This window comes from Orussus abietinus, unplaced genomic scaffold (assembly GCF_000612105.2).
Source record: "Orussus abietinus isolate OABI.00-Male unplaced genomic scaffold, Oabi_2.0 scaffold20, whole genome shotgun sequence".
NCBI lineage: Eukaryota > Metazoa > Arthropoda > Insecta > Hymenoptera > Orussidae > Orussus > Orussus abietinus.
Genome location: NW_019394282.1, coordinates 318,870 through 340,675, shown reverse-complemented (window position 1 = coordinate 340,675; position 21,806 = coordinate 318,870). Strand labels below are relative to the sequence as shown.

Below are 21,806 nucleotides of genomic sequence, written 5' to 3'. Positions count from 1 at the left end.
TAAAATTACTTGCTATTATAGGAGTGAGCATGACAGAATATCCGAGCTTAAAATGGATGCAGGTTATTTTTAAAATATCATCACGATTTATTTATACGCTTGACAGATATTGATATCAAAGTAGCGAAGAAAAATATACATTCCGTATAAAGAAATTATAATATAAAATATTTAAGATAAAGTACGACATTATCTTAACTCATATTATCACTTCACTAATATAGTAACACGAAACAGTAACAGAATTATTTTTTCACATTTGATGTTATAGTTACGGAAAGATTATCGTTACATTTACTGTTTCTAGAAACGCAGACAAAAAGTCTGTCAAGAGACTTTTAAAATATTAAAAATATCACTGTTCGATTTAATAAATCTACTGTCCCTGATTACAGACTATAATTAAGTATCATAAATATTATGTATTAGTCAAGTTCAATCAATAAAACAGTATAACTTATAAGTTTTCTTACATATTACATTACAGTACAATATATAGGACTCTCCATTGGCAGTATATCCTTTCTTAAAAATTTGAAATATGTTAACTTTTTTAAATTTTGAATATCATAACGAAGCAAAGCAAGCTTTGCTGCTGAGGTATTTCTTAAAATATGCTCCATTTCTTGTCTTAATAAAAAATAGTAGTAAGTACTTGTTTGTCACTGTTGTTGAAGTTGTTGACAAATTATTAGACTTCAATTCTATTAATTATACGTACTAATGTGAATAATGATTATTCAGTCAGGTTAAATAGTCTCATAGATTAGGTTGTAGATATTGTAAGTAATTTTCTTCCTTTATGAAGGATAAATATTTGAACAGGAATTCACTACAGAGAATTAGATGAAGATGATCTGATTACTCGATTCCAACGATTGGAGATACCATGGTTTGAATCATGATTCTTGGTATTAGAAAATCCGTTAGCAGTTCGAGTACAAGCACGTTGGGTTTCTTGTTGTATTATTATTTCATTTGTAATATATGCTTCACGACGAATTTGGTCCCGAAGTTGAGGACTCATGCTCGGCACGCACCATCGTACAAAGATCATTACAACCCCTACGATATTCTATAAAATATAATACATACATCATTTAATGTTACATTACTCTACTTTAAATTGGAAATAAGAGAAGAGTTAAAAAAATAAAACTTAATTGTCTACTGGCTAATACGCGGTTTGGGAGTGATACGATCAAAAACGCTTTTATCCCAAACTAATAATTGAATCACTTAACTATGACAATAAATCTCTATAGGGATACATGAAAAATGCTTACCTCGAATATCACAACAAAAGCTAATCTTGCAGCCAGAATGTACCAGAATGTAAGAGTGTATTGGTACTTATTCGGAGAGTTTGGTGGTTCTCTATAATCGGCATAATAACAGATTTCAACATTTGTTTTGTCAGCCACGTGCAAAGGCTCCGTTCCGTTTTGAAGATCACTCGTATTGAATTTTGACAGAGAATGCTCAAGAAATCCATCCATCGAGTAATCTTTCGAAACAGTCGTCAGATACACAAGTCGTGGAATGAAATTCGAAGTGAATGCAATGATGAAGCCCTAAAGAAAATGTTTCGATCAAGAAAATACAACCCAACTAATATAGCAAAACTCTACCAAATCTGTTTACATTAGGCAAAGTATCTGATGACATGAGTCAGTTTTGTACAACAAAATGACGGAACTAATTTCTTTTCAGTAACTTTGAAATTAGATAATAACTTAAGAATTACGTATTGAGGGTGAGAAAATACAACTTACGTTTGTAATGACCGACAGTTTCGATACGGAATCTAGTATTCTATACCAAACGCCTATATCTCTAACGCGTTGTCCAACAGGCCTTCGATACATGGTCAACAATTTTTTGGCATCCAAACGCATCTCGAGAATGTTGTTCAGCAATGCGAAAAACGGAGCCAAAGGAAAGGCAGCCACGAAGATCGTCACGAATCCATATTGCAAAACTGTAGAAATAAATGAATAATTACAAGCAACAAAGAGCGATGGGAATGCTTTACAGGCTGCAAAGAAACACGGAGATAATTTTTCAGTAATTATTACAAATAGTCTGGTGGAAATTATTGGAGGATTGGCTGCTACAAGGTATACTAGTAAATCTGGTCGCACTTCTGCGAGCTACCCTGCAACTCGAAAAACACTCAGCAACATTGTTGCCCCTCGCCCTAAAAGCAAGACGCAGGCGAGGCGTCTTTTTAAAATGTCTCAATAGGGAGTATTAACTTACTCATTTCCAAATATTCCGGAAATAAGCTTCTGGGACCCCATTGGACTAATTTAAAATCCCGTACCCATTGGACGTGCTTTCCTGAATTGAACGACATTTTGGCACCGTCTGCGGTTCTATTTCCATTATCGGACGTTCCGACGTGAACCTTCAAAGTGTTTAGCCACTTATAAAATAATGGAAGCAACATTTCTAGGACCGTATTCATGGCCTGTTTCCCGATCATAATTATACTAAGTTGGATACACAGCTCCATAAGACAGCCACCAGGACCGCACTCTTCTTGTCGAATTCGGAAAAAGCGATTGTACTTTCCAGGGTAACCAACAAATTTGCCCTTAAAAAATGCTATATAAAATATGGACGCATAGTAATTGACAAATTGCAGCAAGTATATCTTCAGAGTTAGACTGTCGTCGAACTCCGTTTGAGTACGTAGAACTTCAATCTGTGAACATGTAGAAAATTAATAAAGAATAATGTGTACATAGAGAAGATTCTTCGACAATTGTTGCAGTAAAACCAATTGGATTCGTTTTTACTACATTTTCAGTTGAAAATTACCTCTGTCAGATATTCCGCTAGCCAATTATAAGCCCAATTAAATAGCATAATGCAACATAAATTGATGCTGGCGGCTGTGGCAGTAGTAAATAATGTAGCATAACTTGTCATCATTGGATTTCCGGAAACGCTCAGCGCTGTCAAAACGGACATTCTATATAAAACTACGCCCAAAACCGCCGCCATTGCTACAGCCATCTGCAAAATATTACTGGATATAATATTTCATCAATATCATGTAAAGGAGAAATAGAAACATAACCAGCGGGTCAAATGTTATCACATTAAAATGTGGAATTACTCTATGAAAAAAATATTCATTTAATTACGTATGCTTACCAATAATAAAACCACAGAAAAGCTCAATATCGTGGCGGGTAATCGTACTTTCCAAAAGGGAACTCGAGGCTCCACGTTATTTGTAACAATATTGACCGACTTTTTCTTAACATGAGCCAGTCTTGCTAAGTACTGAGGCCGAGGATGCTCTTCTTGAGTATCAAATCGAGTTAAATCCCAACGATGAGTTATTTCAGCGGAATAACTCTTCCACAATTCCAGGAACAACGTAGCTGCAATGAAAGCAGAAATCTAAGAATTTATTCGTTTTCTTTTTTTTTTAAATGAATTATTGGAAATTAAATTTTTTTTCTTTTAGGCATCCGTCCTGATTATCCTTTACATATTCTTAGATTTCTACTTCTTGGTCTGAAAACTACGTACCCCATAACGACATAAATATCGCAAAAAATACCGTTGACGGATTGTCGAATAAATATGCGATTCGTGCGTATATGCACGTTTCTTTAAGTTCCCAGTAACCGCAAAACTTATCGCACAGAGGACACATTTTGATGGATTCTTTTGCATTGCAAATATCTTCCGTAGGCTTGTTGGAGTATATGGTTGCGCAACTATATATGAAACATAGGAGTCCAACGACGCTCGCCGGCAATAACATATGAGTATAAAATCCTAGCCAGGCAAAGTAGAGCCCTATCTTTACTCCAAAGTACTCTTTAATATAATCCAAAGGCTGGTAATGAAAGCATTTGTTTATGCTAGCCCACTCTGTGGACAATAAATATCGCATAGATCCTGGTGTATGGAGACTGCCCTAAAACAAATCAGAAAACATATGTTATGCAACTTGAAATTCACGTTGCATACACTTAATGACATTATCCGTTTGAGTCCCAGGCAGCGCGATTGCGCTGTTCAGATTTTATGTCGAGAAAACCCAACACATTTCGAGCGTTGTGGACAACTGACGGTGCGTCACCGATTGTCAAAGTCGCTCAGATTCACTGACCCAAGTACATTACACTGCTCCTTCTTTTAAACTCTTAACTTACAATATCGTGTGAGAAACGTGGTAAATCAATCGGGCCAAACGTGAACAAAACGTGTGAGAGACGTGGTATGTCAATCGGGCCAAATGTAAACAAACCGTATGAGAAGTTACGTTCAGCCAAACCGTGAAATAGGCCGATGTATGACCGACACTTTTGTTGTTTACGGTACGCGCTATTGGAATTTAAATCGTAACGGAAGGGTGTAAATAATACATCTTACAATTCAAGAAACGCTATCGCGCCGAGTGGGATTCATCGACATAAAATAAACAAAGCGCTATCGCGCTGTTTGGGTCTTCTCGTACTCATTTAGAGAAAGCGCGGTTGCGCTGTTCGGGATTCTTCGACAGTGTTTTTTCAATACCCCCTAGGACTCAAACGGTTATATATCAAGCAGAACATAAAGATAATTTAATTATAAACGACGTAACGTCGTCACTTAATCATTAAAAATGGAAATCTTGAAAGTAAAGTTTAGCGTAAACTTAAAATAAGTTCATTAAAAGTTGTCTTTTCTCATGAGATATCAATAGAATAAATACACTTGCATGATGTTTTATGTATATTATTTATAATACGTTTTGATTATTTCATTAAGCCTCGAATAAAATATCGGATAAATATGTATAATTATGTGCACTATTTTTTAGAAGATCTTGAAATTCAACGAATATGCCGCTATATTAATAAGGATATTGAAATTGTGTGCGAGTTATTTAAACATTTTCCATGGTCTTATATCGGTACAGGGTTCCAATAATTGTTGGGACAGTTTCTTGAAACTAGGAAACGACTATTCCAAAGAAAATAGTGGAAGAAGGGTCAGGTCCAGAGCAGGTAAAATTGTTAAGAGGGTTGAGGACTCAACGGGGGATCTTATCCCGATTATTTAATAACTTTTTCCAAGTAAGTCCTTTGGGCGCCCCCCAAACGAAGACAATGTCCTGGGATCCTGAAAAGTAACCTAACTGTACTAGGAATTGTTTAGGACGACATCGAGAGTGGAGCCTTAATGTCGAGAAATTTGAAACTTGTAACAAAGTGTACAGGGTGTAAAGGTTGCATTCACCCATATTATTCATAAGCTATTAGAAGAACAAAGGAGTTACTTTCCCTCGCCTAAGACCGCAAGAGCAATGTGCAACATTTTTACCTAGAAATGACCACAAAAATCTTTAGAATAGTTAATAATAGAAAGTTACGACTGGTGTTGCCCAAAGGACAAAGCGGTTTATGGTGGGCTTTCACAGGCCAAATGAAAAGTTTATTGAACTTCTCTCGTGTCCTTTTTAAATCACGGTTAAGGTTCTCTACCCAGAATACTCGGATTTACCTCAAGGACATTACGAAAATATGAACAATGCGAACTCGATAATAGGATTATCCGGCAGGGAAGATCCTTGTTTCCTTGGGCATTTAAATATTATATCGCTTGGCATTTAAATCTACATTGAGGTTTAGCCATTTAAACATCATGTGGCATGGTCATTTAAAGGAAGGTACATAGTAGTTACGGTACCAGGTAACAATGAACTACCAAGTCACGTGCCTCCAAGAATAGCAGAGAACCGTTTAAAGCCATAAACCGTGAAAAAGCTCATCACGTACACGCAAAAAAAAATGTGCGCCATTAAATAAAATCATTTAATTATATTTGGATAATTTCAGAAAGTGTTTAATGCGTGTGTGTTACGAATTATACTTCATATGTTGCTTGGTATGTTTCCTATTGATTCTACTGAAAAAAAAAAAAAGATGAAAGAGACCTTTAAAAGGTTGCTGCGCGTGTTAAAAAGAAAGGTGTAAAAGTGTAACTTACATCATGAAGTGGGTAAGCTGCCTCATATACCCTTTCGGCGATTAATCTATCGATACCGAATGAGATATCATTCTCTTGGTTGCTCTCGTTAAATTTTGTTCTATCTATAATAAATTGCACAATTCTGGAACGAGTCGCCGGCGTAAAGAAATCCGGTGCCTCCAAGTCAAACAAGTACTCCTTATCTCGGCTGTAGACCGCTGTAAATCGGTGCTTCATTGTAGGAAAAATAGAAGTATCCACGTAATAACGTCTCATAATTCTTTTAACGAAAGAATTGACTTCGTTGATTATAACATTGTAGGACGACTGAGTTAGCTTCAAACTCGGTACTTCTTTCATAGGCATTCTGAGTTTCAGAATTTCGGAATAGCGGCGCAAGACTTCCCTGGGAGCGTGAATTTTAATGAAATGCAGTCCATTTGGCTCGGGTTTCTCGTACTCCAGCTCCAGGCCTTCCTTCTCCAAATTTCCTTCAAAGACCTAATAATTTAAAGAAAATTGTGTAAAAGGTTGGAACATTTTTGCAAACCGTACATGTAAAAATTATACGAAAACAATGATGAATCGCTTTAAATACCACATAATGTAGCATAGAGACATACATAGCGCATCTTTTTTACTTCTACGTATAGTTTACAAATTTATTCATCTTATATTTGTCAGCATTTGCTTTGCTGCGTGGTATAAAAATGGTTAGTCCAAAATTGTTTTGGCTAATATATAAACAGATAGCACCAAAAAGGGGGAAATACGCCATATAATAAATATGTTTGTACCCGTCTGCGTTCAACACTCCTGTACGTAGTTGCTTCTCCATCAAGATGATCCCAAACAAGGACAAAGTCAATGGTGCGAGTCTTATCACGGAAGTACAAACTCGAGGCTTCCTCGTAATGCGAAAGCTGCATAAAAGTGTCATCTATTATTACGAGATGAAGAATGATTTATAATGAAGGTATTTATATTTACGGTATTAGAAAGCGTTCTTTTACCGATTTGGTCTCATGCTCGATGGTGTCTTCGCAGCTCTCTTCGTCGGGTGTCTCTTTGTTACTCTTAACAGTTGACGCTTCATCGGTGCAAGACTGTTGAATGCTCGGAAGAGAAACTGCAGTGAACAAATTGTTAACAAAAATTGAACCGTCGTTAAAGATATTTCTACTTTGGTCAGAGTCTTGGTGGAAACTACTTCGGGCGGATTGATAAATGCTTGGCTGGGAAATTTTCTGTTCACTGGTTAGCGTCGCCTCTTCGTCATCTTCCTCCATTATTCATTCGCTGGAGATTTGCTCTATTTTTCTTAGATAAGCCAACAAATGGAAGCAGATATACGATGTCCCCGGGAAACCAACATGCTGTAAGAAACGTTCTTAATTTAATTCTTTCGTCCAAATGCCCATCCGTTTGCATATTAATTTTATCATTTAAATAATTAATTATCCACAATTCTATGAAACTTCATCAATAACAAAGACATCATTGTCCAAGGCATTCTGTTTACAAAATCTGTTTTAAATTGCATGAATACTTTCATCTTTCCTGAATACAATACGAATGTTTATAGTGCAACAATATAAGTATAGCATTGTCATCGATTGAATTATAAAATTCAAATATGGCGCGCAAACCGACTGCGAATATTTCGGTACACTCTCGCTGGCTTCCGTACGAAGAAAAATATTAAAAGAGGTTATACCATGATATTCCAAGATCGCTACGTTTTTAATTATTCGTCGAAATATTCGCTAATACATAAATCGTGATAATTTAATAATTAAGGTTAACGTTAACATGTAAATAATCCGAATGTAAAATCATAGGGAAGGGTAAAAATGTCTCCTCATTTCGTGTCGTCTGCTTTGGTCAATAAATCATGCTCTGTTTCGTTGTTATTAATTACAAAAACTAAATGACATAGGGTGCCCGATTGAAATTAATTGTATATTCTTACCAGCCTTTCACAGTACAAAAAATAAGACGTTGGTTCTTTCTTGAGAGGGTATATTCTTACACCTCATGTCGAAGAACACAGACGAACGGAACATGTCCGGTGCTAGAAGTCAGCGGTTATATTTAAACATGAAAACGAACACTCACTCACAGTGACATTGTTTTGAGGATGAAATGGCTGCGAATGAAATTTGTGACACGGGGACGGCATCATTTTCCTGACGATTCGTTTACCTGCCCTTTTCTAATTATTAAGATTCCAACATTCTATTAAATACTCGCGACAAACTTTAGTGCAATTGTATCTTACAAAACAAATCTTAACCAGACAAATTAATAGGTTTTGTACACGTCGATGTTTAGTTTTATTCTTTGTTATGTATTTATGGCATTCGTTTTAATACCAGATTCGAAGGAATGACAAAATACATTTACATGACATCATTGAATAGAAATTTAGGAAACCATCAAAGATATATATACAATGATTATAAGTATACGAGCATTTTCAGTTTTCACAAAAAAATTCAATTATAATACAAAATATTTTAATATACATGAAGTAGATTGTACATAGAACTGATCTTACAACAGCAATGCTATAATATATACAGTATGATTTAATGTACTTGCCTAATAAATGTAGTTAGATAAATTTCATGCTATTTTTTTTTTAATATTAAGTCATGATATAATTATGTTGCAAGCTACCTAATTGCGCTTTTGTACCAGAAAAGTTGAAATATATAAAGATTTATTACAAAAATGACCTACCTACGTAAAAATTATTACAACGGTTGCAGTATATTCCATACATTATGAACAATAATATATTTTATGAAACAATTTTTGCGATTTAAAAAATTAACAATTCAGAGAATATTGCAGTAATTTGTAACGTAATAAATTATCAGTACTATTGATCAAATTGGTTAAACTCGAGCGATATGTATTGATGTTAAAGTCAATACAAAACACGCTTTTCATACTTCTTGTAATACCAATGAATTTAATTCATCTTCCCCAGGGCACAGTACCGAATCGATGTTATAAAAAGCAGCGTGCAACATTACCATAAACCAAGATACCCCTGTAACGTAATAAATTAATATTAATATTAATGAAAGTATTTTAACATAATAACATTCATTTGAGATCTTTACACGTACCCAAAACCCAAAAAAGAGCAGCTCCGGCTCCAACTAAGTAGAATAAAGGCAATGAACAGATACCAACTAAAGAATACACTTGTGCGAGTGTAAGCTTGTGATTCAGAATCATCAGTTCTTGCTTTGCATGTCTCTGAGACACTTTATAACAAGTTCCGAGAGATGCTGCTACAGTTAGTAAAAGAAGTGGAGATGTAATTCTGAAACATTAATGAAAATTAAATTAGCAGAAAAACAACGATTTTAGTTATGAAGATAGCTAACGTAACTTTATATATAAGCAAAATTAAAACAATATATAGCTACATTGTAATTAATATTAAATGTTCTGGCGTATAAATGTAAAAAATATTACAATCTTACAGGCAGTATATAACCAGCCCGATGAATACCACTAAGTAGTTGCTTTGAAAATATTCAATATTTCTCATCACACGTTTGCTTAATCTTGTCAGACTCGGTGGTGGACGAATATTATTAGTATTCAAAAATAAAGACCATGGCCTTAGCGTTGCTCTTCTATGTTGTATCCATTCCTGTGCCAAAGGATAACCCAATTGCCCCAGTGGTAATTGCGGCAACTGTAGAAATTCGTATCTGATAAATGAAATGAAAAACATTCAATAAAAAGACAATAACGATATTGTAACAATGGAGATGTAAAGTTTAACCTATTGATTTTTAAACAACCATATTACCATTTCATATTACATGTTCATCTATATGGAACAGAGAAGCATTCACTCTATTACCAAAATACATATTTAACATAATGTAGGTCATAAAATAGTGACATCAATTTGATACCGACCAAATTAAATTTATACTTGCCAGGAATCATCAAATAAATACTATATATCTTTAATATTATACCACTTATTTCCAAACAATTAATTTTCAGAGCATAAACAACTAAAATTAACCTATCCTACCCATCATTTCTCAATTACAATAGATAACTTTAATTCTACGACCCAAATAACAAAGCGACTAATATTCCAAATTAATTCTCACACTTTTAGTTATTTACACAATAATCCATAAAATTCTAACAATAATTAATAGTAGCTGAAAATGATCAGTCCCAATTTTTGTGAATCATAACAGATGCAAAATAAGAGTGAAGAGGTTAGGCATATGTTTACAACGTCACAGACAAGTGAATATATTTTTATTTTACCCGCTCGTAGATTGTTTAAGATGCGCAGCTTGCATGTCGCCCGTAACGTTGATGTCTATATTAGCCATATTATCTCCTTTGGTTTAAAATCGGTAGAGTGATTCCAGTTCTACTCAACACCAGCTGTCAATCTACATCTATACTCTTTGATACTCTTTGATCTACCGTCCGTAACTCTCCTTTCGCGCAGCACCTGCAGAGAGGTTCCTGCAAAACCAAGTATAGAAATTTAATATCGAAAGTACTGTACCAACTACAGATAATAAGCAATCGCGTGATTGGCTGCTACCGAAAATGCATGCGTGGTAAAATCAACAGGGCTGACATTCGTGAACAACGGAAGAGGTTCGCAGATAATGCGACGCGATTAGGTTAGGTTCATAGAAATCACTTCCATCGCGCGGTACAACAAATTAAAATTCAACGGGCTTTTAAAGGAGCACGGATGAATACCTTTTTTTACTCTTTTCTGATTTTAGTCGTACATATCATGACCATGTATAGGAACACGAAATTGGTAAAAGAGAGACAGCTGCATCGGGAGCGTCCGTCTTTCTCTATCTCGGTATTACTCCTACGGAAAACATCGTTTCCTCTCTGCTTGCCAGATGTTATTTCGACAATTTCGTGGGAGTCGGTGGTTTTCGATCTTTGACAACCATAGATTCGCGAACAGCTGCTTCGAAGCGAAACCACGTTAAATGTATTTCCTGAAGATGTTTTAAAACAGCTGGGGTAACTGCGTTTAAACTTTGTTTCTGGGGATGAACAGGGTTGGTAGGTATAATTTTCATGTAACATACAACGTGGTTTTTTGCATGTATATTACAACGTAAAATACGTCCCGTTTTCCACACAAGTGTAAAGTACATTACGCCCTTCCATTTCTATGTACAAAATAAATCCAATTAGAAATTTGGCATTAAACAGGGTTAAGTCGAAATCATTTTCAACGCCAGCGCCAAATTAATTATTCCTTAAAAATTGTTTTGTATTTATATGTGCTCAAAAGACGATTATAACCCAACAGAAGTCGTATCTTGTCCGTCTGCGGGATTCTTCATATTAAAAACGTAATTTATTGGTTTTCTACCATTTTCTACAGTAAACTACTTGGATTACGTAATATACGTCAAAAAGCCGGAAGAACATGAAATTACTCAATCCTGATAACAATTACGAATAAAATAAAACTGCCCATCCAATATCGATTTATTTAAATGCGGTTAGATTTCGCGAGATTTGCACTTCTGCATAGTTCTCTCTCTATCTGTCTCCGTCGGTAAGAGCGTTCCTGTTGGATAATCGCATGCAAACCGAAACTGCGCAATAAGCATGCTGCTCTACCCATCTCGTAACTCGTGGCCATACCAGCACCACGAAATGACAAAGACCCAGTCCTGCTACGTCACACCCCTTCCCCTATCGCCATGCGGCTCACGGTCACCCGCTTGCGCGCGCACCCCTACACACGCTCGCCCGAACCGGCTCGGGGTAGCGGTGTGAGTGCGCGCCCGTATACCTGTATAAAGGGAGGCTCACGCGACCCGCACACACAGCACGGTAAACGTGCACGTACAGGGGTCGCCTATAAAGCCGCGGTGTGGTGACGAGTATAACCTCTCGCATCGTACTACGCCTTCCCTTCTCCCCCGACGCCCCTTACGCACGCTACAGGTTGCAGCTGCTCCGACGGAAATTCTTTTATTGCCCAAACGCCCGGCATGTAAACCGGCAACCATTTCGGCCCGATCATTCTCGTACCTTTAAGCGCCTTTGGCTAATTCGCCGAAACTCCGCGAAGGCCTCGAGGCCCATTTAACTGGCAGCGATTTCTATGACTCTTTGCAGACGTCTCGTCCTTGTACGGAGAGCAGATGATTTCGTATTCCAGCCAGGCTCTTTGTAGGATCCGGGAGGAACAAACAAAATGATGTAGAAAGTGAAAGTCTAGAGACTGGGTTAAAAGGACGTTTTTAGGAATATGCCGCGAGACGAATTGATCCAAACCATTCTCTTGTCAAATATCGATGGGGATTTAAATTGGCATTAAAAAATGACGGAATATTGAGATATGTATACTCCCAAAGGCAATCGCATAAAACGTGGCAACGTTAAACGTAGCGACGATTTCTGTACAATTATTCATAGTTAGAAAATAAAGAACATCCAAATATTTTATTTTGAAGAAAGTTCAGGCGCATTTGTGGAGATGCGTCGAATCGGTTAAGAGATACAAAAACTCCGTGGATGATGAATGAAAGGAACCGCCTCTAGGTTTGGACGAGCCGAGTTCTTTGTCCTTCTGAAAGAAAGCCTCTTCGATGTCGTAGGAATCAGGTTCAATCGCGGACAATCTCGAGCAAAGAATTTGATTCTACCGCGTGCTGTCTCTCCCCCTGTAACAGTAAGAAGAATTTTACACAGAGTCTTAGGTTACTTTAGGTGTAATTGAATTTTTATGCTGTAAGAAGCACAGGCACAATGGCCATGACATTTATCATCGGGAGAGATTACCAAGAATTTTAGATGGTAGCATTCGGTAAGATTCGGCAAGACACGCGTCGGAAGACGCGAGGAGGGAGCAAGCCACGCCGGTTTTGCGTATAGCTGCCTAATGCAACGCTTCCACTCCAGTTTTCGGGAGACCTAGTTGCCGCTTTCTGGAATAGGTGCGACAAAGACACGACGATATGAGAGATGCCCATGGTAACTCGAGCCCTCCCTTTCCCTCTACCCCGCATAGGGTTCGTAGCCCAGCGTACAGCGAGTCACCCTCCGAGCAGGTGGCGTTTCATAGGCTTTCATTGTGTGCCGGCCGACCAATCGGACCGCTCGATGGCCTCGTCTCCATGGCAACGGGTCGCAAGATGGCGGCTGATTGGCCGAGACGAATTCCCATGGAGCACCGGGCCACCCGCCATAACGAACGTAGCGTGGTACGTGCGATCGCATTCGAATGAACCAGTTGTCGCGCAATTGTCTAAATTAACTGATCGGTCATAGTTTATCCGTGGATTTTTGAGATGAAAAGTGCCGTTTGAATGCTAGCCGACTTATGGTGACAGCTTGTCGACATGGAGGTAGCGCAGAAGCTGCATTTTGAGGCATGCGATATCGAGGACGAGGAACTCAACATCAGCTGTCGTATCAACAGCTCGGGATGCGACATCGATGATGTTTTGGACTCATCGGCCGAAGATTTCAGGTGTTCGCCTTTACCCCAGCCCCGGAAGCTTTCCTTCGGCAGCTCGATGGACTGCAGCGATAGCGAGACCAACCAACCTGTATCCATAAACAACAACAGAACTCCTGTACTCTTGGTGACAGGTTAGATCTTGTTCCTGCATTTCGGGATGCGCGTTCCTCGCAACGCCTCGACGTACCCAGCCCGTAGCCCATCCCATAGTCAAAAATGGGACGCGTGAAACGTCTATATACATGTTCGTTATAAAAGAACTACTGTAGATCTTATTGTCCTTAAGTAGACTTTTGAAATTACATTTCTTTATAGGTTAAATAATTATTTTTGACGCTCGGTGCATATGCGTTTGTTATATAATTTGTTAATTCGGTAAGGCCTGAGGAGGTGGATATAGAATTGTAAGAATTATTTCTTAATGATTACTTACTTTTGTACCGGGGGAAAATGTATTTTATGACGTTATTGCTTCATTGACGATACGCATTGTTTACCATAATTTTTTAATTTAAAATTGGCATGATACGTTTTAATGTTGAAGGTTGTAATCACTATTGAAGTTTATCTTGGTTACGATAGTAAAGTGGATTATGTTATGGCTTATGGGCTGGTTTATTTAACTGAACGAATCAGATTTTAATGCATGACGTAATTTGAGGGGTTTTTTAAATTTATGCGAAGATCTTACAAATTATATGATGTTTGTTATCGGTATTGTAGTTGAAGTATGATGGGATAAGAGTTACCAAATTTCCAGTGTGTTCTAGTTTCATGTTTTATGCTTTAGAATGTTTAGAAAAGCTGTATACCTTTGTTTAGTGTGGTTTTCTTTAGCATAAGTTTATTAACAGAATATAAAGTTCCAAATGATTCCAAAAAACACAAAGAAAGAATTCAGCTTCTGAAAGAAAACATCTAAGGAAACGTATGTTCTGTAATTTGAAGTTTCAATATGAAAATGATTTTTTATGATTTTTTTTAAACTGTACACTTTCAATGTTATAATTCTTTGTTAACGATAGAACTTCCTTTTTACACTAAAAATGCTTTGATGATATATTGTTTATCTTTTAGGATAGATAATTTGTAAAATAATGTTTTTAATATAAATTTACAAACGTGTTTCAAATAAATATTGAGAATAATCGATTTTGTGAAATGTATCCTGTATGTACATGGTTATACACAAAGAAGTAGAACAGACGACTAGTTATTATTTTAAATTGCATAATCGCGTGGTTGTTCAAATTAGAAAACAGTTTATTGAATTAAATAATAGTATGGAAGTATTGATGAAATAAACAATGGTTCAATTTTTCCATACACATTATTATGTTGCACAGGAACTGGTGCATTGAAACTGCTGTTGTTTTTTAGCTTTACTTGCTCAATATGATGTATTACTTTGTAATGAGTATTCAATTTCTATGATCATGCCAGATAATATAATTCATATTGAAAAGTGAAATTATACAGTTTCACATATGACCAAATCGCAGTTTTTACCAATTAAGCCATCTATTATGTCTTGTGTAAACACATTATGTACTGTTTCTTAAATGTGATATGATTGGAATAACTTGAAAAGTAATTATTACCATTTTTGCAAATAATCATATGACCGTAAAGTTTCTAGGAAGAACTGTAAAAATTTTCTCGTCTATGGTTTCCTGATGTCTTCTGCAGCTGTTATCTGCTAATTGCTGGCATTTCACGAACGTTGCAGTCCACATCTTCAGGGCAAAGGATCCAGCAGTTTATCGACTGTTTTGTTGGATTTTTTATATGGAGCTACAATGCTGCTTAAAAATTAAAAGGAATGCGATTGACTTTGGGGTTTGTTTCAAAAAATTAATTAATCAATACTGGTTATTGGATCATACCGGCAATGAGAAATTGTTCCAAGGAAAATACCTAGAGGCCATGGACCAGAATGTCGATATGGAGATTTAACATATCAGTAACTGCATTCATTTAACATTTGATATAATATATAACATTCTGTACTAAACTTATCAAATATAAATGCCTTCAATACAGTATTATTCATGAGTCTGTTATAACAAAAATGGTTTTATTCAGTTTTGGAATAAATTGTGAAATACTAATAAATATTAAGTTGTTTAGTAATTTGAGAAATACTAACACAAGGTGTGAAACAATTGACATGATCACCAGACAATTACGTTCACCCTGAGCATGAAGATGGGTACGTAGTTTATTCAAAATTTCATTAACACAATTACTTTTATTACTACTGCGATTTACACAATACATTGTTCTAACATAACATTAATTACGCATAAATAATACTAAATATAATTTATAACGTAATATAGCAATCTTGCCGAATGCGAATGCAATCATCACAGCATTATTTATAAATGGATTTCATTATTTATAAATGGATTTCATAACAAAATAGTTAGTTATTTCTGTGATTAATCGTGAACCACTAATCGATCTTAGGTAACATGTTAACACGAAGATATGTTAACACAGGATGTGAAACAATTGATACCATTAACACTGAGACAATTTTGTTCACACTGAGCATGAACATGGGTATATAATTAATTTAAAACTTAACGTCATAATTAATTTAATTACCACTATGATTTACCACAACAATGGTACCCAGTCGTAATAGAGAGACATTACGTGTGTTGAATGGCAGCACTGTGAACTCGTAAAGTCTCTACCCAATGAGAACGAGTTGAGGTACACAAATGACAATTTGAAATAAAATTGGTAACAGTAAATTCATTCATTTGTATTGTCTAATCCTTGTGAGTTATATTGTCGTACAATGTACTAAAAAGTAGGTTCTTCTTTTTTATAGGCACTACTGGGATGAAGATTCCTCATCGAGAAGGCATTTCGTCATCTAGGATATCAATGGCGAGCAGTCCCCCTTACAAACGCGTTCGTGCTCTCCGTCTTTTTGATTCACCAACTACTCCAAAAACATTAATGGAGAAGAGCGTGATGCACACTCCCATACCTTCCAAGTGCACCAGACTTTTTCCCATGGACAAGCCAAGGGCTACACCATCATGTTTTCAAAGTAAATCCGATAAACCCGCAGCCAATGTAAATCCATTCACTCCAAGTGGGATGCTACTTACTGCTAGGAAAAGGACTCGATCCAAACGCAGTCTAAATGGGTAAGTATTCATTGTAATGTCAGTGGTTTGAACTATTACATTAAACGTAGGACGTAAATGCTCTATTTTTAACAGCTCCTAATGACCGGTAATATCCTATAAACATTTATAACCATGGCCATCATTTATATTACACTCGATATGTTCAATTGTGACCTTGTGTTTTGTCATTGCTACTATTATTATAATACACAATAGTTGTTTTTGTGCTTCGATTCAAGGTTGCATCGATGTTGCGTTATAGGTTTATTTAAACAAATTGGAAGGAGAAACGACAATGTCATCTAATGGTTATAAATAGGTGGGAGTAAAGGATGGCAACTGAGTCTCTTTTTTTGGGATAGCTGGGAGGATCTTTTCTGAACCAGTTATTTTTAGCTACCTATCCGTTATTCAAATGTTTACGAGCAGAGCACGTTGCAATGAAATGTTCAAACAACGGCCGGGTCCTGTCTGGTCTGGATAATTGTCTGGATAATCACTATACCCCACTAGTGACAGTTACAGAGGGTACTTATTGTCGGGGTACTTCAATTACCGGAGCATGTGACCCGTTAAGTCTGGGTTACGAGCTCGCTACCCGGTCATTGAAATATCTTAACAGCTCTGTAAAGTCAAAAGCAGCTTAAGCACTTTCGAGGCAGCCTTTTTATTTGATTATTTTAACGACGTTTTAATTTTTTGCTGTTATCCGAGGCTCAATTGCGAGAAACTCTGAGAAACATTGATACGCGAGTACCAAGTCCAGGAAGATCGCATTCGTAAGTTATGAAAATTGCGTATAAAAATCGAACAACATGTGATAGGGCGACAATTTCCTTTGTTCCTACCCAGTCTCTGGAAAATAAAATGGCGCTGCGATCGGTGGTTCTGCTTCTTATTGCAATGGTGAACTCCCTATGTAAAGATGCAGCCTTGATACTTCGTTAATGGTTCATTCCATTGAAATTTGACTTCGATAAAAGAGGTTGAAATATCGAGGCTCCGACGTCAATCCAAGTATTTGTCATTACCGTGAATTTGTTGTTATTCCGACGCAGGTCTCCCGACATCAGGATTCCGAAGTTCGACCTGCCCGACTCGGAGGACTCGGACAACGAGGTGGAGCAGCCAACTAAGCGGGTGGCCTTGCAGGAGTCTAACATCCCGCGATACCACCAGGAGTTCCACGAGCTCGGGCTGATCGGCACCGGGGAATTCGGCTCCGTGTACAAATGCATCAACCGACTGGACGGGTGCGTATACGCGATCAAGAAGAGCATCAAGCCGGTCGCTGGGAGCGTAAACGAGAAGAACGCCCTGATCGAGGTGTACGCCCACGCGGTCCTCGGCAAGCACCAACACGTGGTGCGCTACTACTCGGCCTGGGCCGAGGACAACCACATGATCATCCAGAACGAGTACTGCAACGGCGGCAGCCTCGCTGACGCTATTACCAACATGCGCGCCGAGAAGCGACACTTCTCCGAGGCGGAGGTGCGGCAGCTCCTCCTCCACGTGGCCGAGGGCCTCAGGTACATCCACAGCATGCAGCTCGTCCACATGGACATCAAGCCCGGGAACATCTTCATCTCTAAGGAGAAGAGGCTACAGTTGGTCAACTACGACTCGGCGGACGACGGCTTCGACGAGGAGGAGACCGTCGAGGAGGAGATCACCTACAAGATCGGCGATCTCGGACACGTGACGTCGATAAGCAATCCGCAGGTCGAGGAGGGCGACTGCAGGTACCTGCCCACCGAGATCCTCCACGAGGACTTCGCTCACCTCTCCAAGGCGGACATCTTTGCCCTGGGCCTGACGGTGTACGAGGCAGGGGGCGGTGGACCTCTGCCCAAAAACGGACCCGAATGGCATGACATCAGAAATGGGAACCTGAAGGAGTTGCCTAGATATAGTCGCGATTTCAACGATCTACTCAAGGTGATTGGACTATTTCACTTCATGCAATGATTTTTACCAACAGGGGGTGCTTGGTTCCATGGAACTTGGAGAAAACTTCTTTTCTCCTGTTTAAACCGTAAATTTGACGGCGTGACGTTTCGCAACGTTTCGAAACGTTTAGTGACGTTTAGTGGCGTTTGATGAAGATTAATGACGATTAGTGATATCAGAGTCATGGTTCAAACGGGAGGGAAGAAATTTCCCAGAAGTTTGTTGGTTTCCAAAGGAAGATCTGTTTGTCGCCTTGTTGGGACGCTACAGATGATGACGAGAGCCGTGAAGCTGAGCGACTTCGGGAAACCTTGTCGGTGCTTCTAGGGCGTAAATCTTGAAACGACGCGTGGTCTCATCTTATAAGAATGTGAAACCTTTTTTTGTTAGCCGATGGAACGAAGAACCACAAGTGTGGCATGGATTGTAGGATGGGGCAACTTGACCCGTCTGAAAGGATTGTCCAACGATGAAACCTATACTGCCACTTCGCGGTTTTGAGGTTCCTCAAATTGTTGGAGAAGTTTTGAGTTCATTTTATTTTGTGGTTCTGCATACGTGGAGCACACCGTAGGTGTACATATTTGGGGGAGAAGGCACGCGTTTTGCTTCTTCACTTATTGGCTCGTCAATTATTTCGCGTCTGATGTTACCTGCTGCATAAATTTACACTTGGAAAGCAATATTTCATTAATATTGGTATAATGTACAACTGAAGTTAAGCAAACCGCACACCAAATTTTACCACCCACCCGGAACATTCCTGCGGACATATTTTCTCCGTTTTGTCATCAATGACCAGTTTAAACAATCGGAATCAGTTGATCTCTGAAACCTGATAACAGCGAATTTAATATTGAACCTCCATTTTTTTTTTCTTATCCGCGTACCGAAAGGACAGTTATTAGTTCCATTGAAAAGACAATATCTTCGGGTGTATACGTTGAAATGTCCTATCGGATCACTACATATTTAGTCCACATCTCGTGGAGTATGATGCAATCTTCTAAAGTGTGAAAATGCTTCTACTTGCAGTTGATGATCCATCCTAATCCCGAGATGAGGCCATCGGCTATCAGTCTTATCCAGCATAGGGTTTTGTGTCCCTTTGGGAACAAGACGAAGGCTCAGCTTAAAAGGGAGCTCAATGCCGAGAAGCTGAAGAACGAGATCCTCTCTAAGCAGCTTCAGGAAGCAGCTAAGTGTCTGAAAACAATCGCTCCCGACGTGGCCGCGATGAACGGCTCGATGAACTCCGGAGGATACAAACTGAGGCCCACGCCGACCAGGACCTCGTCTCGAGTGTTAGGGAAAAAAGTCAATCGTAGTAATAGCACTACAAATTTTTAATCCCTCGGCTCACCCGAGGGGGCGAGAGGAAAGCGCTTTTGGGAGCGGTACCTACGGTGCCTTCATATTGTGATATCCGATTAATCTAGTTTTAAGTAAAAACAAAAAAAAAAGAAATGTCGCCGGAGCTTGGTAGAAACAAAGGAACAAATTAGGAGAGAGTACTCACGGTATGCAGGGTTAAATTGCACGCGTACCGTAACAGCTATAACCTCGTATATGAGAAACGACTGTACGGGAATCTCGTTGCACAGACCCTCGACATATTTCTTCTTCTTGACGTACGAAAGTAATTATTGACTGTAGGTCGCTCCAACGGAAGTGCCAAGGTCTTAATCGTTGGAGCGAGATCTCGTGGACTTCCGGGAGAGGAGAGAACGCCGTGGACCCTGGGGACTCGACGTAGGGGTGGTTTGATTACCCTCCAATCAACAGTTTTACCATGCATGTGTTGATGGAAGGTACTCCAACTGCTACGTCGTTTTCGAGACGACTTTACACCGTGGTCTTGGACCCGGGTATTCATTTGAAATTCCAGCTGGTTTTATTTGTACATTTGCATCGGCAGAGCGCTCGCAATTTTCTTTCTTTATTTTTTTTTTTCCCCACGCAGATACTATTATACGTGCCCGCGTTTGACTGGGATATTCCCCCTCATTAATCAACATGTCTCTACGGTGTCGATGAATTGTGAAATTTCTTTTAACGATTCATCTTAACCACCAAGATGATTCAAAAGTCTTTTCTTAGATAAGTCCAGAGGACTTATGGGGAATTATTAGGACGATTCCCGAGACTTTCAGTAATTAATGAACGTGCGATAACGGTCACGCGTGGTTGTCGATTGATCTTTAGTACGCGTCAATTAATATCCGCTGATGAATATTCTCGTAAATATTATTTCAAGTGAGTACTCAGGTCCTACGGAGTTGCATGCTATATGTCATAAAACACCATGAGGAGATATTTCACCGCACTTTGTGACCTAATGAGAATGAGTTCCTTTCAAAGCATGATCGCCATTTCTTTCTCTTTTATTTCCGCAGTGGCTTGGGTAATCGAATACAATCATGGGGAAGGAGCCAAACCGTTTATTGAGTAACCGACATTTATCCTCCGTCATGTCAAACACATCAATCCGCGAATTTTTCGCCAATCCGAGAATTCCAAGCTCATCGTAGCCAGGTGTTAATAGCAGAACTGCATTTCCACGCGTTATCGGCCTTCCGTGTATATCTCAATAGCTTTAACGGCATTGACTGAGATGTGCGCATGTTTTTAATCCCACCCGCGAGTCTTGCGCGTTATCAAGTATATATTAGTGGCTGTGGTACAATTTCACTCTGCATACGGTTTAAACGATTAAACTCGTCACTCTCCAAACTCAGACGTGTGATCCGAACGCGGTACTTCCAGGGAAGAGACATTTTTAAGAATAAATTATTTTTATAACATTTNATATAGAGAGAGAGAAAGAGAAAGAGAGAGAGAGAATAAAACTACCGATGTATAATAACTATAGAACGTATGACAGACGGTTTTCCTAGTTTTACAAGGAGGTTGCTAGTTAGGATTGCATTTCCGTTATCGCTTAACAACTTGACTACTTTGTCGAGAGGGTCGCCTCTCTGTTTCATTATTGTTAGAACGTTTACATTGATACAAGAGTGCCTCGATAATAAGTGGCTGACGAAATGAGAATCGGAAAAGAAAGTTCCTCGTTTTTTGTTTTTTTTTTTTCTTTGGTTCTGCTGTCTCTAGGAGGGGCAGCGTTTCTCATTACGGATCTGGATGTCTGTCTGAAGTAACTTTGTACACGGAAGACTTCGGTGCAGTATTTGCTATGGCTA

General features: G+C 38.4%; 3 protein-coding genes across 6 annotated transcripts; 1 reads left to right on the top strand and 2 right to left on the bottom strand.

Moving 5' to 3' along the window:
- Positions 1–63: 63 nt before the first annotated feature.
- On the bottom strand, positions 64–8,346 carry LOC105694616 (anoctamin-1). Of its 2 annotated transcripts, XM_012415468.2 has the most exons (11): positions 7,955–8,346; positions 6,996–7,358; positions 6,780–6,905; positions 6,001–6,483; positions 3,550–3,943; positions 3,166–3,398; positions 2,827–3,024; positions 2,263–2,710; positions 1,776–1,981; positions 1,287–1,574; positions 64–1,075 (listed from the first exon to the last, which is right to left on the bottom strand). In XM_012415468.2, the coding sequence occupies exons 2-11, from the start codon at positions 7,269–7,271 to the stop codon at positions 833–835; spliced, it is 2,895 nt and encodes a 964-aa protein (XP_012270891.1). In that variant the 5' UTR covers positions 7,272–7,358; positions 7,955–8,346; the 3' UTR covers positions 64–832. The 2 variants fall into 2 exon arrangements, with proteins under 2 accessions (XP_012270891.1, XP_012270892.1); XM_012415469.2 differs by lacking the exon at positions 7,955–8,346 and having other exon boundaries at positions 6,780–6,922; positions 6,996–7,084.
- Positions 8,347–8,484: 138 nt separating this feature from the next.
- On the bottom strand, positions 8,485–10,834 carry LOC105694617 (prenylated Rab acceptor protein 1). Of its 3 annotated transcripts, none has more exons than XM_012415472.2 (5): positions 10,756–10,834; positions 10,303–10,509; positions 9,486–9,719; positions 9,123–9,322; positions 8,485–9,043 (listed from the first exon to the last, which is right to left on the bottom strand). In XM_012415472.2, the coding sequence occupies exons 2-5, from the start codon at positions 10,368–10,370 to the stop codon at positions 8,937–8,939; spliced, it is 609 nt and encodes a 202-aa protein (XP_012270895.1). In that variant the 5' UTR covers positions 10,371–10,509; positions 10,756–10,834; the 3' UTR covers positions 8,485–8,936. The 3 variants fall into 3 exon arrangements, with proteins under 3 accessions (XP_012270895.1, XP_012270894.1, XP_012270893.1); XM_012415471.2 differs by lacking the exon at positions 10,756–10,834 and adding an exon at positions 10,592–10,674; XM_012415470.2 differs by lacking the exon at positions 10,756–10,834 and having other exon boundaries at positions 10,303–10,574.
- A 2,400-nt stretch (positions 10,835–13,234) lies between these two features.
- On the top strand, positions 13,235–21,413 carry LOC105694628 (wee1-like protein kinase). The gene is made up of 4 exons (XM_012415492.2): positions 13,235–13,632; positions 16,347–16,671; positions 17,712–18,594; positions 19,642–21,413. The coding sequence occupies exons 1-4, from the start codon at positions 13,380–13,382 to the stop codon at positions 19,954–19,956; spliced, it is 1,776 nt and encodes a 591-aa protein (XP_012270915.1). The 5' UTR covers positions 13,235–13,379; the 3' UTR covers positions 19,957–21,413.
- Positions 21,414–21,806: the final 393 nt, after the last annotated feature.

Bases quoted from the DNA above. Each gene is read 5' to 3' on its own strand.
- LOC105694617 (XM_012415472.2), bottom strand. From the start codon at position 10,370: ATGGCTAATATAGACATCAACGTTACGGGCGACATGCAAGCTGCGCAT. The intron at 9,720-10,302 runs GTAAAATAAAAA...TTCATTTATCAG, and splicing joins CTTAAACAATCTACGAGCGG to ATACGAATTTCTACAGTTGC. The intron at 9,323-9,485 runs GTAAGATTGTAA...TTAATGTTTCAG, and splicing joins GGGCTGGTTATATACTGCCT to AATTACATCTCCACTTCTTT.
- LOC105694628 (XM_012415492.2), top strand. From the start codon at position 13,380: ATGGAGGTAGCGCAGAAGCTGCATTTTGAGGCATGCGATATCGAGGAC. The intron at 16,672-17,711 runs GTAAGTATTCAT...ATTCCGACGCAG, and splicing joins TCCAAACGCAGTCTAAATGG to GTCTCCCGACATCAGGATTC. The intron at 18,595-19,641 runs GTGATTGGACTA...TTCTACTTGCAG, and splicing joins ATTTCAACGATCTACTCAAG to TTGATGATCCATCCTAATCC.
- LOC105694616 (XM_012415468.2), bottom strand. From the start codon at position 7,271: ATGGAGGAAGATGACGAAGAGGCGACGCTAACCAGTGAACAGAAAATT. The intron at 6,906-6,995 runs GTAAAAGAACGC...ACTTTTATGCAG, and splicing joins TCGAGCATGAGACCAAATCG to CTTTCGCATTACGAGGAAGC. The intron at 6,484-6,779 runs GTACAAACATAT...TTAAATTATTAG, and splicing joins GGAGTGTTGAACGCAGACGG to GTCTTTGAAGGAAATTTGGA.